The sequence below is a fragment of the Salvelinus fontinalis genome, chromosome 7, assembly GCF_029448725.1.
Source record: "Salvelinus fontinalis isolate EN_2023a chromosome 7, ASM2944872v1, whole genome shotgun sequence".
In the NCBI taxonomy this organism is placed as follows: Eukaryota; Metazoa; Chordata; class Actinopteri; order Salmoniformes; family Salmonidae; genus Salvelinus; species Salvelinus fontinalis.
The window spans coordinates 54,197,784-54,214,040 of record NC_074671.1 but is presented as its reverse complement, the minus strand read 5'-3'; the positions used below and the strand labels follow the sequence as shown (position 1 = coordinate 54,214,040).

Here is a 16,257-nt window from a genome sequence, read left to right as displayed (position 1 = left end):
AAACAGGAAAGTAAACAAGAAAAAGATGGCATACAAGTGGCTGAGACACAGTTGTATTACAAGTTAGACAGGCAATGCTAAAATGTTGTGTGAAAATCTCACCAGTTTGTTGCTGGTTCTCTCGTGTCGCCTCTCTCTCACCGTCTGCTCCTGTCTCTCCTTCCTCCTCTCCCTCTCCCTCTGTTCCTCCCGCTCCCTCTCCTCGTCATTGACCGATCGAAGCCTCTCCCTCAGCACTTTGAGCTCCGCCCCTAAGCGACCAGAACGCTCTCTCTCCGTCTCCAATGCTCGACTAGCCTCCTGCTTCTGCTCCTTGAGTGTCTCCATAGTAACTCGGAGACGGGCTGCAGCATCCTGATCTCTCTGTGCCTCCTCTCTCCTCTTCCTCTCTTCCTCCTCTACTCTCCTCCGTTTCTGCAGAAGTTCCGCCCTCAGCCCGTCTGTCACGGTGGCTAGCTCCTCCCCCTGCCTCCTCTCCTGCTCCAGTTGAGAGCGGAGCTCCGAGATGAACTTCCTGTCTCGGGACGCGTCCGCTTCTTGTCTGCGTGTGATGTCATCGAGACGCCAGGCGGAGCGCTCGCGTTCCTCCTCCAGTTCATTCACGTGGGCGTCGGCTAGGCGGGACTCAGCCTCTTTCAGGAAGTGTTCCAGCCGACTCTTTTCCTGTGACTGGAAAGTGTCGAGTTGCCGGGCGGAACGGGCACACTCCTCCTCCAGCTCTTTGTGGGCATCGGCTAGCCGTGTGTCGAGCTGTGATTGGAGGAGGTGGCCGCGGGAGAGTTCTATCTGGAGTTCCTGTCGGAGGTTACTAGAGGTCGTCCTCTCCTGGTCCAACTGACCCCTCAGGGTCACGACCTCTGATCTCTGCTGCTCCTCTTCCTTCTCCCGGAGGTGTGTGAGAGTTCTCTCCTGGTCCAGCTCCTGCTGTAGCTCCTGGACTCTGGTCTGCTCCATCCTTACAGCCTCCTCACAGTCCTCTATACACAGTCTGGGAGAGGACACACACATCAGTATTTTTATTAATGTGTGTGCATACAATAATGTAAGTATGTATGTATGTATGTATGTATGTATGTATGTATGTATGTATGTATGTATGTATGTATGTATGTATGTATGTATACCCGAGTTTGCAGATCTCGTTCTGTAGTTCCTGCTGGGTGCTGTGGGAGGAGTGAAGTTGCTCTCTGCTCTCTTCTAGTTCCGCCCTCAGCCTGGATAACACCTCCCCTTTAGATGACTCCTCCCCCTGGGAGTGCTGCAGCTGCAGAGCGTGTCTGTCTGCAGAGAGCAGACGCTCCACAACACACTGCTGCTCCTCCTGGAGAGATGAGAGATGAGGCAGAGCGAGGGAGGGGAGAGCGTTATTTTTTTAACCCTTTCAATTAAGCTAAGCAGATACAGTGAAGCTTTTTTTTTAAATTGTTTTACAGTATACAGGACTGCCTTCGTGTTTGGAGTGGTCTCCACTCCCACGCAAAACACACACCTGTCTCTGTAGCAGTATTTCCAGCTGACGGAGCAGGTGGATGGAGTCCATCTCAGGGTGGGAGGAGAGAAAGGCCTGCAGCTCAGAGCGAAGCCCTGCCCTCTCAGAGTCAAACACACCCCTTACTGCAGCCTGCAGCCCTCTGCTCCAACCAGCATCCAACGAGTTCTCCTGTTAAAACACACACAGGAGGGTCAGTATGCACACATGCAGAAGTTAAGCACACATCTCACACACACACTCACCGGTCTTTGTGCCATCCGACAGAGCAGTTCTCTCAGAGCGATGACAGTTTCCTGTAACGCCCTCTGCTCCTGCTCCCAACTCATTGGAGGAGCTTTAGAGTTTAACTGACAGATCGTCTGGTCCAATGAGAGGTGGTTAGAGGGGGCGTTACGCTGGGAGAGGGCGAGAACCCTGCAACTCTCCTGGTACACTCTCTTCAACACACCCTGGAAACACACACACATAGTTTGGTATAGGGCTCATTTGTAACATTTAAGGCGTGTGTGTGTGTGTTCATACCTGTAGTTCAGGAGACAACAGTTCGTCGTTGTAGCTCATAATCCCGGCGGCGCTGCCTGTGTGTGTGTTGGTTGCGGGGTTCATGCCTCGACAACGCAGGTACTCCAAGAACTGTGCGTCCAGCCTCTCGGTCTGCTCCAACTCTACCTTGAGTCTTACACCGAGCTCTGAACTGACATCTACACGACCGAGAGAAAGACAGAGACAGGTTAGACACATGAACACAGACAGACAAGACCAACAAAATGACAAACAGACTTACTGCTGCCATATCCATCACTGGCCCAGTCCGTTGCAGACAGAGAAGAGGCGGAGCCAAGAGATGAGGCAGGGGCCGTCAGGTCCAGGGCTTCCAGCTCATGCACCTGACAGGTGAGAGAGGTTTAATATATGTGTGTGTGTGCCATTTTTCCCAACACTTTTTCCACCCACCTTGTCAGCGTCCATTGAGTCCAACATGGAGAGGTTGTCCGAGGCAGAAATGGACCCAGGGGAGTGGGTGCTGTGTGTGCCCAGCTCTGGGCTTATTGTCCCTGGGCAGGACTGCTCTTGCCTTCCCCTGGGGGAGGCTTTAGCCTGGAGCTCCAGGCCTGTGCCGTTTAAAGCACTGAGGTCAGACAGTCTAGAACCGTGGAGAACAGAGGGGTGGAACCTGTCCTCTCTGGTTCTCTCCTCAGAACAATCCAGTCGACGGAGAACCTCGGGAGAACTCAGGGACCCGTTGTGAGACACACCGTCCTGGAATCCTCTGGGCGTGACGTCTGGAGGAGGAAGATGATCACAGTCATCCAACAGCTCTGCACTCATCAGAGAAACACCATTGTCTGTAGCAGCTTGAATGTGTACTCACCCTTCAATGAGTGTGTCTGTCTGTTGTGCGGGTTGCAGGTCTGTCTGAGCTGCAGCAGTTCTCCTTGCTGATAGGCTAGCTCCTCTTCCTGCACGGCCAGGTCTTCCTGTAGGCCCCGGAGCTCCGCTTTCAGATGCTGGTTATTGGTTTCCAGGTCAGCCAGGGCCCGGTCCTTGGTCTGATTGACAGGTGAATGAAATAAGAGAAAACAGTGTTATTTACAGTCCTTAAAAATGTTTTTTTTTTTTTTTTTTTACATGTTCAGTTTAAATGCACACACACACACCGTACCTGTCCCTCCTCCAGTAGTTTCTCAGCTCTCTCTGTGCTGGAGCAAAGACCCTCCTTCACAGCTGCTAACTCTGTCCCCAGGGCTTGATGCTCCGCCCCTAGTCTCTGTAGCTCCTCCTCCCTCTGTCTCAGGGCAGCGTCAGCCTTCGCCAGAGTCTCCTCAGCACACGTCTAAGAGAACAGCCTTCTTCATCATCAGTATGATCAATATCAACACAGCACCATCAATTATGTAATCCGTCTTCTTTGCACAAAATCCTTCTTGCAACCTATTATCCAGGGCTTTGATTCATTCAAGAACAGCACTAAAAACCTTGAAAAGACAACAAGAAACATGTGCAAAACGCACACCAACACAAATCCCTTACCCTTCCGACCCACAATGTGCAGAAAATGCTGAGCGACTAACCCTACTCAACACCATCACTATTTTCCCCAAACACAAATCTGTAGCAAACTGTTCACCAAGAGTGTTTAAAATAAAATAGTGCTTGGCAACTCCCATTCCAGAACACATGGCAAGAAAACTATACTCCATTCTCCATGTTCAGAAAGAAAGTAAATAAATGCCAGTGTGAAAGAACTTCACAACACGGAACTGTTTTCTGACCACTCCTGGCTTCCTCTTTCTGATGAGGTCACTTCCTCTATGTGTAGCACTCTTCTGTTGGGTGCCAACACATCAACATCTTGTAGTTTCTCTCTCTTTTATGCCCACTCTTAGTCTCTCCCCCTCTATACATATACCATTTAGCAGATGCTTTTTCTCCAAAGAGTCAATCTCTCGTTCACTCTCTCCCTCTTTAACCATAGCCAGCTGGGGTAGGGGGAGCTGAGCTGACACAGCAAAATAAAAATGGTTGCAAGTTAGGCTTAGAGAGGCTAAATGGAATGGATTACTCAAGTTTGAATGAAAACATCAAAGGCAGGCTTTCAAAGCAGACAACTTATCCTTTGTGTCAACCTTTACCTACCAACTAATTCTACAAATAACTAATACTACTAAATATACCACCGCTCCTACTTGGCTAGAAAGAAATGTGTTTAAATTGATGCCACATGTTGAGTCAATCTGATTGGATTGACGCTGCCGCCACTTACCAGCACTTCCTTCTGAGCCTCCTCCTGGTTGGCTCGCCTCTCCTCTAGTTGACGGCTGACTTCCTGGAGGCAGGCCCTCTGAGAGGTCACTTCCTGCTGGAGGCGTTCTATTTCCTCTTGGAGTCTGCACTCCTTCTTCCGCAGGGCCTCGCGTTCTGACGAAAGTTCAGCCTTCGCTGTCTCGACAGCCACCACGGTCTGTAGAAGGGCTTCAGTCTCTTTCTCCCGCTCTTCAACCCTTGATTTTAGCTCCAGGACCAGGGAGTCTAGCCGAGTTTTCTCCCCTCGCAGGGAGTTAGTCTCCTGGGCAAGAGCCTGCCAGCGACCACTCTCCTCCACAGCTGCATCCCTCTCCTCCTCCAGCCCTTCTTTCCTGGCTCTCACCTCTTCAAGTTCAGACTCTTTTAGATTAAGTTCTCTCTTTACCTCATCCCCTCTCTCCCGCTCTTCCCTGAGCCTCCTCCCCAGCTCCTCCCCCTGTCCTCTGTACTCTTCCTCCTGAGAGAGCAGCAGTCTCTCCATCGCCTCCTTCTCTCCCACCGTCACCTCCAGCTGCCCCTGCAGGGCCTCCACACGAGAACGGAGAGAACGAGAATGAGAAGAGGAGTGGAGACGCATCTCCTGCTTAAGACTGTCGCCCTCTCCTCTCGGTCCTCCTCTCTCTGGTTGGGGGTAGTTGGCAGGTTCCGGGCTGGGAGCAGGCGAAGGGTTAACACTGTCGCCCTCTTGTGATAGGTCGCTGACCTCGTGGTAGGCGGGGCCAAGGGTGTTTAGCTCCGCCTGTAGCGTGCTGATGACCTCGTGAAGCCGCTCCTCCTCTTCCTGCTTGTCCTGACGCACCCTCATGATGTCACAGCGGAGGTGCTCCACCTGGGAGCGGAGGTCTTCAAGTTCTGTCTGGAAGGCCTGTAGAGAGACCGGGAGAATGGCTTCCAGTTCAGGCAAAAATAATGACAGTTCCATTGTGTGTGTACTACATTGAGGTCACAGTAGTTTGAATTCTCAGAGATTATGTCATTATATAACAGGGCTGGATTATGGAGGTCTGTGTGTGTATGGGTGGGTGTGTGTGTACCGTGATGTCCCTGGCTGTGTCCAGCTCCAGTTCCAACTTGTGTACCTCCTGGGTCAGGTGGTCTATCTCGTCATTCTTCTCCTCTAACAGAGCAGATGGGAGACTCTCCTCCTCTTTCTCCTCTATCTCTCTCTCCTCCAGGCGAAAGGTAAGGTCTGAAACTGTCTCCTAAACAGAGAGACACAGGGAAGAGATTTAGAACACAGTAGGACAATCATTGTTGGCGTAAGAGAGGACTAACAAGTACTAGCATGACTGAAAACTGTAGCAGACCCACTTGGAGAGAAGTGACTTGGTCGTGAAGCTGGGTGATGGTATCTGTGTTCTGATTGGTCAGGAGCTCCAGCTGGAGTGTGAGGTGTTTTAACTCCGCCTCTTTTATGGTCAGGTCTCTCTGAGTCTCCTCCATTTGACCAACCAACACACACACCTAGAACACACACGTTAAAAAATTAATACAACCAAGCAAACTAATCTTCTCTGGCCAAAGATCTCTATACACTAGCCAGCAGGTAGCAGTTAAGCTCTGTTAGGCCTTTCACTAAAGCAGGTGTTGAGGTTGGAAACACACACCTGTTGCTCCTTGTCCTGCAGGTCTTGCTGTGCCGTGTCCAACGTGTCTCGGAGAAGCTGGATGGGGTCGGGGGTGCTAGCATTGTCACGGTAACAGTGACGGGTCTCGTCCAGTTTAGACTGCAGCGCTGAAATCTGGAGACGATTTGACAACTGCTGCTGCTGCAATGACTCCTTATCCTGGAGGGGGAGAGAGTAATTTAGTGTGTGTGTGTGTGTGTGTGTGTGAGTGAGTGAGTGAGTGAGAGTGAGAGAGTGAGAGAGTGTTTACCTGTGTGAGCTCCTCTTCTCTCTGCCGAGTTCTGTGCAGCTCCTGCTCCAGTTGACTGACAGCTCTGCTGCTCTCGGAGCTGCTTAGCAACGCCTGTTCCAGCTCCCTAATTCGCCCAGCCAGCTTGTCAATCTCCTCATTGCGTTCAGCAACCTCGAGCTGGACCTGTTGATTGGCTGCCAGCAGGGAGGTGTGGTCTTCTGTCTTGTCCCTGATGAGGGCTTGAAGGCTCTCCACCTGAGAAAGAAACACAGGGGGGTAATGTCGGTTGTCAGGGCTCCAGTTGCCAGGGGTACTATGGGGTTTCCCATGTTAAGCTGTACGACGGGTTTACTAAAGCCATTCCGGGTCTGCAGCCACTACAACTACTGAAGCCATGAGACAGAGCAGCAACACACAGCGCAGAGGGATGGAAGGGAAAGGAGGATGATAGAGCGAGATGGAGAAAAAGGGGATGGAGAGATGAAAAGGAGAGAGACGCGGCGGCGCTTTAACGGCAGATGTATCTTCAATGATTATGTATCAGTTATTCACGCAGGTGTGATCACAACACACACGCGGTGGGGGCATGCAGAGGAGTCGAGGTGTAGCTTTAGGAGTCACTGGTGAGATTCCATACCTGCAGAACCAAGTCCTCAATCTAGAGCATTCCATGAAATTAAACAAAACAAACAGTCAGCAACAGGTCCATTCAGGAGCAGGAACTCAAACATTAGAAACATTAAATATCTATAATGACTAAACATTAGATATTGTCTTGACTAAACACTGCAGTATTAAAGACTTAACACACGACAATACACGAAGGTAAGGATGTGTGTGTGTGTGTCTTACCCGCTGGCCCTTGCTGGCCCCAGCAGTGTGTCTGGCTGGCTGGCTGAGCTGAGCCTCCAGATTTCTGATCTCCTGTTGGAAATCATCCCTCTCATGCTCCCGCTCCACTGCCTGCTCCTGGAGACACACAGAGATAAACTTGAGTGTGTGCAAGTGTGTGTTTTACACATCCATACATTTCAGCACAGCGTGACACTTACGTCTATAAACTGCCTGTTGTGTTTGAGCTGTTTCTCGAGGGCCTGGACACGCTGCTGGAAGTCCTCTGATTGAGCCCTGTGCTGCTGCTCCGCCGTGAGGCCCTGGTTCTCCTGTTCCTCTAGCTCGGTCTCCAGAACCCTGAGGCGCAGAGACAGTGAGCTGCGGTCTTTCTCCGCCTGCCGCTGCACACACAGCCTCTCCTGGGCCAGACGATCTGCCTCAACGAGGAGTCCTTTAGACACACACAACACAGGTGGTTAGGAACACACACAATCCTTCCAAACATTCACTTTCTATAGATAAGGTTAAGTATAGAATTGGTCAGGAAAAAAAAACATGGCCACAAGTCATAGCAAACAAATACAACCACACAAAAAAACATTCTGCTTAAAAACGACACACACACACACACACACACACACTAATCCCCATGCCATGGACTCTGTATAAGAAATGAGACGGGGCAGTTTTTAAAATGCACAAACAGACACACACAGGACTCTGAGCGACAAACCTGTGTCCCCCTCTATACTCTGACAGGACCCTACAGGAAGAACAGACAACTAAGAACAGGACTTAACGTGTACACAAAACATATGCAACATAATCAATCCCAGTTAAGCTTAAACCACAATTTCTCTCATCTATCCCCTTCCTCACCCTTTTCTCTCTCTCCCAGTCCGGCGGTGAGATGGACCTTCTGGCGCTGGAGGAGACTGTGCTCCTCGCTGAGCTCCTGCAACTGCACCCTGAGGTCCTCCAGCTCAGAGGTGAGGGCTTCCTTCTGGTGCAGCTGCGCCCGGAGGCCCTCCAGCTCCTCAACAAGCCGTTCTTCCTGAACCTCCTTTTGTTGTAGAGATTCTTCCAGAGTAGCCTTCTCAGCCACATAGCCCTCCAACAGACCTACACACACACACACAAAGACAGGATACACACACAGATACATGAATATCACACTTTTTACAAACAAAGATTCTAAAAACACATGGAGAGACACAGTATCTCTACAGACCCTCGGCCTTGTGGAGTTCCAGCTGGAGCTTGCTCTTTAGCCCCGCTTCCTGGTCCAGCTGATCCAATACGAGCTGGTGTTGGAGCAGCATCTGGGAGGAGTCTGAACGGCCCTGGGAAAATCTCTCCTCCAGAGACAGATGGACAGAACAAGACTCCTCCAACTAGAGAGAGACCAAAAAAAGAGAGAGCGAGACAGAGAGGAACAAAGATCAGTGGCTGAGCTTCATGCAAATTCAATGCATAGAATGTTGTGTTGACCCCCCACTAACCTCTCAAGTGTTCACTGCATGCCGACAAGCTAGTGTGTGTGTGTGTGTTACCTGTGTGCTAGCGTGTGTGAGGAGCTGCAGGAGTGTGTCCACAGAGTGGCGTAGTTGGCTGCAGGCTCCCAGGGCTGCTTCCTCTCCCAGGGCTGCTTCCTCTCCTCCAGAGTTTGTTTGGGACTCTGTCAGTAGAAGGCTCACACACACACGCTGAGAGAGATCTAGATCACCTGTCGCCATGTCTGCGACAGAAAGAGGAGACAGGTCAGGTATTACACACACAGTTATCAGTCCTTTCTTCCCAAGTGTGTACTTGTTCACTTCCTGTCATAAATGTATCAAGGACACGGGTTCAGTTGTTAGATTCCACCCACCCGTCTCCTGATTGGTTGTTTCCTCACCTGGCCTCTCACCCTGATCATGACCTCTGACCCCGACACAGGCGTTGACCCGGCGGCCAATTAGCTCCTCCATTGCCATGGTGCTCAGAACCACCTCAATCAGAACCTTCTTTAGCCTCTCATTGGCTGACTGGAGAGTGTGCCTAGAGGTCAAAGTGAGACGAGACCAACAAAATCACCCCAAATTTTTTTAAACTCGAAAGCATATATTTTTTAAATGAACCACACTCTAGCTGATCATTGTCAGGCCTACATTCATCCAGACAGCCTCACCTCTCCTCCTTGGCAGTGTGTAGGTCCTCAGTAAGCATGTTGAGGAGGTTGCCTCCCTCCTGACTCTCTCGTTCTCGCCGTTGGAGGAGTGTATCCAGGGTCTCCATCTCTGACCTCTTCCCCTCCAACTCCCTCTGTAGATTACCCACCTCCGCTCGCAGCTGGAGAGAGAGAGAGGTGTCATAGCACAGCAGTACCAATACAGAAGACAGACAGACAAAGACAGACACACACCTCCGTGTGCAGCTGAGAGCCAGATAGAAAAGAAACCAGAGACAGGAAACCAGTCATCACTAGACGTGATCCAAGAATTGTCCCCCCCAGTCATAGATACCACAGTTGCATTCAACATCACAGGACCAAAAGCAGAACCATGTGTCTTGTAATGTCCAATCAGAGAACGAGAAATGGACAGTTTCCATTTTTAGTCAGCATTAGTTTGAGATTTGCCTGTTTAGCCTTCCAGGAAGCACTCACACACACAAACGTAGAGACACAAACAATGGTGTAATCCTGCGTGCCTGGCAGGCAGCAGCTCTCTGCTTCAACACAAACATTTAGTGGGAGTGAGTTGAAATCTGAACTCCCTCCCTCCACCTCCCATTTCTTCCCTCTCCCCCTGTCCCTCTCAATCCCTTTACATCTCCAAAGCTTTTACTTGGCTCCTCTCTCCATCTCTTCCGCAGTCTCACTCGTGCTCTTACAATTTCTTCCCTCTCTTTCTCCCTCCGTCTAACCACCAACACTAGTTGCCTTAGCAACAGTCCCCCCCATATCCCTAAGGGGGGGTAGTTGTTGGAGCACAAATACCCCACACTACCTGATCCATGGAAACAAACACTATTAAAAAACACATCCACACCCCTGGTGGTGGGGGGGGGGGGGGGGGGGGGGGGGTTAAAATAGCATTGGCATAGAATGGATCGTCTGTGAATAAGGTTGGATAGAAAGCAGAACTGTCAGTCATGGTTAGCTTGGGAACTCTGCCGTGATGAGCATACTGGGAGGAGTGGATGGATGAATAGATGAATGAAAATCATTTTAGAATAAACAAATGGACCAATGTGCATGTAACTGAAATGCCATTATGCACGATGAGATTAGAGATTTACATCCAGACAGCAGAGTGTGTGCACGCCAGACCGCACACACACGGGATTAGTATTGAGATTAATGAGGAAGATAATCCCTTTAGAAGAGCCACAGGACTGAGAGAGTGTGTTTCTAGACGTTAAGAGTGATAAGTCTCCCAACACAATCATCCTCTTCCCTCTGTCTCCTCTACTCTTATATATCACCATCTTCTCTCCCATACTCTCTCATTTTCCTGTTCTCTCCACTCTTTCTCCCTTTGTGCCTCCCTCCCTCCCTCGGTCTGTTGATAGTTGGGCTTGTCTGGTCTTGCCCACAGAATTAATTTCATACTAACAGTGTGGTTGGAAATCCCACTCTTCGCTCATGCTGGCGCTCCACGCGCACCATGTCCTTTCCTACCGCTAAAACCAGCTCTGGCGCACCATGTCCTTTCCTACCGCTAAAACCAGCTCTGGCGCACCATGTCCTTTCCTACCGCTAAAACCAGCTCTGGCGCACCATGTCCTTTCCTACCGCTAAAACCAGCTCTGGCGCACCATGTCCTTTCCTACCGCTAAAACCAGCTCTGGCGCACCATGTCCTTTCCTACCGCTAAAACCAGCTCTGGCGCACCATGTCCTTTCCTACCGCTAAAACCAGCTCTGGCGCACCATGTCCTTTCCTACCGCTAAAACCAGCTCTGGCGCACCATGTCCTTTCCTACCGCTAAAACCAGCTCTGGCGCACCATGTCCTTTCCTACCGCTAAAACCAGCTCTGGCGCACCATGTCCTTTCCTACCGCTAAAACCAGCTCTGGCGCACCATGTCCTTTCCTACCGCTAAAACCAGCTCTGGCGCACCATGTCCTTTCCTACCGCTAAATAAACACTCTGGCGCACCATGTCCTTTCCTACCGCTAAAACCAGCTCTGGCGCACCATGTCCTTTCCTACCGCTAAAACCAGCTCTGGCGCACCATGTCCTTTCCTACCGCTAAAACCAGCTCTGGCGCACCATGTCCTTTCCTACCGCTAAAACCAGCTCTGGCGCACCATGTCCTTTCCTACCGCTAAATAAACACTCTGGCGCACCATGTCCTTTCCTACCGCTAAAACCAGCTCTGGCGCACCATGTCCTTTCCTACCGCTAAAACCAGCTCTGGCGCACCATGTCCTTTCCTACCGCTAAAACCAGCTCTGGCGCACCATGTCCTTTCCTACCGCTAAAACCAGCTCTGGCGCACCATGTCCTTTCCTACCGCTAAAACCAGCTCTGGCGCACCATGTCCTTTCCTACCGCTAAAACCAGCTCTGGCGCACCATGTCCTTTCCTACCGCTAAAACCAGCTCTGGCGCACCATGTCCTTTCCTACCGCTAAAACCAGCTCTGGCGCACCATGTCCTTTCCTACCGCTAAAACCAGCTCTGGCGCACCATGTCCTTTCCTACCGCTAAAACCAGCTCTGGCGCACCATGTCCTTTCCTACCGCTAAAACCAGCTCTGGCGCACCATGTCCTTTCCTACCGCTAAATAAACACTCTGGCGCACCATGTCCTTTCCTACCGCTAAAACCAGCTCTGGCGCACCATGTCCTTTCCTACCGCTAAATAAACACTCTGGCGCACCATGTCCTTTCCTACCGCTAAAACCAGCTCTGGCGCACCATGTCCTTTCCTACCGCTAAAACCAGCTCTGGCGCACCATGTCCTTTCCTACCGCTAAATAAACACTCTGGCGCACCATGTCCTTTCCTACCGCTAAAACCAGCTCTGGCGCACCATGTCCTTTCCTACCGCTAAAACCAGCTCTGGCGCACCATGTCCTTTCCTACCGCTAAAACCAGCTCTGGCGCACCATGTCCTTTCCTACCGCTAAAACCAGCTCTGGCGCACCATGTCCTTTCCTACCGCTAAATAAACACTCTGCCGCACCATGTCCTTTCCTACCGCTAAAACCAGCTCTGGCGCACCATGTCCTTTCCTACCGCTAAATAAACACTCTGGCGCACCATGTCCTTTCCTACCGCTAAAACCAGCTCTGGCGCACCATGTCCTTTCCTACCGCTAAAACCAGCTCTGGCGCACCATGTCCTTTCCTACCGCTAAATAAACACTCTGGCGCACCATGTCCTTTCCTACCGCTAAAACCAGCTCTGGCGCACCATGTCCTTTCCTACCGCTAAAACCAGCTCTGGCGCACCATGTCCTTTCCTACCGCTAAAACCAGCTCTGGCGCACCATGTCCTTTCCTACCGCTAAAACCAGCTCTGGCGCACCATGTCCTTTCCTACCGCTAAATAAACACTCTGGCGCACCATGTCCTTTCCTACCGCTAAAACCAGCTCTGGCGCACCATGTCCTTTCCTACCGCTAAATAAACACTCTGGCGCACCATGTCCTTTCCTACCGCTAAAACCAGCTCTGGCGCACCATGTCCTTTCCTACCGCTAAAACCAGCTCTGGCGCACCATGTCCTTTCCTACCGCTAAATAAACACTCTGGCGCACCATGTCCTTTCCTACCGCTAAAACCAGCTCTGGCGCACCATGTCCTTTCCTACCGCTAAAACCAGCTCTGGCGCACCATGTCCTTTCCTACCGCTAAAACCAGCTCTGGCGCACCATGTCCTTTCCTACCGCTAAAACCAGCTCTGGCGCACCATGTCCTTTCCTACCGCTAAATAAACACTCTGCCGCACCATGTCCTTTCCTACCGCTAAAACCAGCTCTGGCGCACCATGTCCTTTCCTACCGCTAAATAAACACTCTGGCGCACCATGTCCTTTCCTACCGCTAAAACCAGCTCTGGCGCACCATGTCCTTTCCTACCGCTAAAACCAGCTCTGGCGCACCATGTCCTTTCCTACCGCTAAATAAACACTCTGGCGCACCATGTCCTTTCCTACCGCTAAAACCAGCTCTGGCGCACCATGTCCTTTCCTACCGCTAAAACCAGCTCTGGCGCACCATGTCCTTTCCTACCGCTAAAACCAGCTCTGGCGCACCATGTCCTTTCCTACCGCTAAAACCAGCTCTGGCGCACCATGTCCTTTCCTACCGCTAAATAAACACTCTGGCGCACCATGTCCTTTCCTACCGCTAAAACCAGCTCTGGCGCACCATGTCCTTTCCTACCGCTAAAAACAGCTCTGGCGCACCATGTCCTTTCCTACCGCTAAAAACAGCTCTGGCGCACCATGTCCTTTCCTACCGCTAAAAACAGCTCTGGCGCACCATGTCCTTTCCTACCGCTAAAAACAGCTCCGGCGCACCATGTCCTTTCCTACCGCTAAAAACAGCTCTGGCGCACCATGTCCTTTCCTACCGCTAAAAACAGCTCTGGCGCACCATGTCCTTTCCTACCGCTAAAAACAGCTCCGGCGCACCATGTCCTTTCCTACCGCTAAAAACAGCTCCGGCGCACCATGTCCTTTCCTACCGCTAAAAACAGCTCTGGCGCACCATGTCCTTTCCTACCGCTAAAAACCGCTCTGGCACACCATGTCCTTTCGAAAGATTTTAAGGCAAAATAACCCAATCAAAACAAAGCTCTTTGAACGTGGGAATATGCCAGGCATATTGGGACAAAATCAATTATGATCGATTGTATGATTAATAAAACGTTTAAGAAATCCGATTCTTTGTTTATAAATACTTTGCTACAATGACACTTCGATATCTACCCACCTACATTATTCTTTTAGCATGTGCACGTAGTAAGTATACCATCATGCTTTCTCAGATTCTACAATGACTCTTTATTTGTGGACACTAACGTTACATCACCGCACTCCCCTCTATTGCTCCTCATCTTTAGAAGTCACCTTGATTTTGCACCTGTGTGTTTTATCAGTTTGTTTCTGAAAATATTCAGCAAACAGACAGTAGCTAAAGCAAGGGGCTATAGCTGCACACAAGTAGACTACAAATGCATGCCAGGCCGGGCATGCCCCGAGCTGGTGAAGTAAGCGCTACTGGAGTGAAGTTGGAGCGGGCGAGAAGGCCGAAGCTCCAGCCTTTGGGAATCTTGCTGCGCTCCAGTCATAATGGGCACGCTCACATACTCTGGTGTGTGTGGTGTGGGTTACCTGTGACACCACAGTGTCCAGCTGTAGCAGTTGTGCAGTGAGCTGGCTCATCTTTTTGGTGTAGCTTTGTTCCTTCTGCTCGTGCTCAGACATGAAGCTCTGCCTCTGTTCTGCTAGCTCCGCCTCCTTCTGCTCCTCAAACTCCGCCTTCAGAGGAAAGAGATGCTGGTAATGCTGTCCAGACTGCCAGCACTTCTGTTCTAGAACTTGTTCTAAAACTCACACCAAGGTCATTGGGTAACAGCTCTCCCTTTTCCAACGTTAAAACTGCAACCAAAAACTCCCAAGCTGATTCAGACTGACTAACTAACAGACTGCTAGCTCTCGCTCAGCCCAAATGCATTTGTTTCTTTTTAAGTGTACAAAATAAAACCTTCTGCATCTGAGGATCAAAAGCTCACATCCATCCCATTTAGTCACTGTTCACGTGGCAGTAACACACACCCACAGAAATATACGGATACGAAACACACACACCGTCCTATATGAAGAAAGAATTATGATGGTTGTGTAAATCTCATGGGACACTGGCCAAACATGGGCTAACCCTAGTCTTGCTGGGGTGTACACGCATGCATGCGCGCACACACACACACACACACACATACATAGAGAGACAGACCTCCAAAATCCAGCCCCATTATATAATGTTATCTGTCAGAATTCAGTTTCTCAGTGATCTACACATGGAGCACAATGGCAGACTACTGTGACATCAAGACAGGGAAAGGGGATAACTAGTCAGATTGATTATCATTATAATCACAACTGAATGCGTTCAACCCAAATGTATCCTAAAAGACATCCACCACTGTTACATATGTTCCTGTATAGTTCATTGCAATGTTTAAGGCTGATGAAGACCTCATACCGTTTTCCCCACCCTCTCTCTTCCTCTTTGGTGGCTTCAAGCAATACGATGAATATTTCCTCTAGCCTATCAGACAGCAAGTCCATTCCTCTTCCTCCACCTCTCCTCCTCTCACCTTCAGTTGGATGATGTTGTGCTGAAGTCTCCGCTCTGCTTGGGCCTTCAGAAGCTCAACCTCTTCCAGGAAGTGCAGCCGTTGCTGTGACAATGACTCCTCCAGCTCCTGGCGACACGCCTGTAGCGCTCTCGCAGACGCACTCTTTCGCTCCTACACATACACACACAATGACCCCTCGTCTAATACAGTGTGTGAACGCACAATTAGAGAGTAATCCCTTCGCTTTCATATGCCATTAAAGACACAGTCAGCATTAAGACTACTGAGAAGGGGAATGGGATGTTCTGGGATGGTGTGTAAGTGTGTCAGACCTGAAGCTGCTGCTGGTGCTGTGTGTTGAGTTGCTGTGTCTCTGAGGTGTAGGTGCGTGTGAGCTCCTCTAAGGCGGTACAGTGCTGTTGCGCCAACTCCAAGACCTTGGGACAGACACAACCAGATCAAACACACCTGAATGGATGGACAGATGCTCAGATTAATGGATAGACCAACCAAGAGATGAGGGATGAGTACTTTTTTCCTGAGGGCCTCCAGAGCCATGTGGTGCTCAGCTTCTAAGGCCTCTCTCTGGACAGACAACTGAGCTTCTAAGGCCTCTTTCTGGATTGTCAACTCATTCTGAGAGAGAAAGAGAGAGAGAGAGAGAGAGCAAGAAAGAGAGAACAGAACTATCTAATGAATATACAAGACCATTTTTTTTACTGTTGTGAATTTGCATCTTTCCTTGACATCAAATGACCACTTGTCTCACCTGGTGGGTGTGGCTGAGCTCTGTTGCCATGGCGCTAAACTTCTCCATGTGAAGCTGAGCCAGCTTCTTCCTTAGCTCCTCCATGACGGACTGCTGCTCCAACCCATCACGCTCCACTTTCTGGTTAAGCCTTGACCTTTCACACTCCACTTCCTGCATATGCTCCGCCTCAAGCGCAGACTTCTGATCGCGCAGAGTC

At 50.4% G+C, this 16,257-nt stretch overlaps 1 protein-coding gene across 2 annotated transcripts in view; it reads right to left on the bottom strand.

The window, feature by feature from the left end:
* LOC129859707 (pericentrin-like) overlaps positions 1 to 16,257 on the bottom strand; it is a 37,315-nt gene that overhangs the window by 2,764 nt on the left and 18,294 nt on the right. For both annotated transcript variants that reach the window (XM_055929793.1, XM_055929794.1), the window contains exons 24-50: positions 16,059 to 16,256; positions 15,821 to 15,925; positions 15,622 to 15,726; positions 15,308 to 15,460; positions 14,322 to 14,468; positions 9,162 to 9,322; positions 8,889 to 9,031; positions 8,545 to 8,729; positions 8,223 to 8,385; positions 7,871 to 8,113; positions 7,210 to 7,442; positions 7,010 to 7,126; positions 6,795 to 6,815; positions 6,176 to 6,412; positions 5,905 to 6,084; positions 5,609 to 5,761; positions 5,332 to 5,499; positions 4,257 to 5,162; positions 3,156 to 3,326; positions 2,865 to 3,042; positions 2,447 to 2,775; positions 2,277 to 2,379; positions 2,015 to 2,193; positions 1,735 to 1,941; positions 1,490 to 1,660; positions 1,125 to 1,321; positions 103 to 988 (exon numbers count right to left, since the gene is read on the bottom strand). In XM_055929793.1, the coding sequence (XP_055785768.1) occupies positions 103 to 988; positions 1,125 to 1,321; positions 1,490 to 1,660; positions 1,735 to 1,941; positions 2,015 to 2,193; positions 2,277 to 2,379; positions 2,447 to 2,775; positions 2,865 to 3,042; positions 3,156 to 3,326; positions 4,257 to 5,162; positions 5,332 to 5,499; positions 5,609 to 5,761; positions 5,905 to 6,084; positions 6,176 to 6,412; positions 6,795 to 6,815; positions 7,010 to 7,126; positions 7,210 to 7,442; positions 7,871 to 8,113; positions 8,223 to 8,385; positions 8,545 to 8,729; positions 8,889 to 9,031; positions 9,162 to 9,322; positions 14,322 to 14,468; positions 15,308 to 15,460; positions 15,622 to 15,726; positions 15,821 to 15,925; positions 16,059 to 16,256 (6,039 nt within the window). The remainder of the gene's footprint in view (positions 1 to 102; positions 989 to 1,124; positions 1,322 to 1,489; positions 1,661 to 1,734; positions 1,942 to 2,014; positions 2,194 to 2,276; positions 2,380 to 2,446; positions 2,776 to 2,864; positions 3,043 to 3,155; positions 3,327 to 4,256; positions 5,163 to 5,331; positions 5,500 to 5,608; positions 5,762 to 5,904; positions 6,085 to 6,175; positions 6,413 to 6,794; positions 6,816 to 7,009; positions 7,127 to 7,209; positions 7,443 to 7,870; positions 8,114 to 8,222; positions 8,386 to 8,544; positions 8,730 to 8,888; positions 9,032 to 9,161; positions 9,323 to 14,321; positions 14,469 to 15,307; positions 15,461 to 15,621; positions 15,727 to 15,820; positions 15,926 to 16,058; position 16,257) is intronic.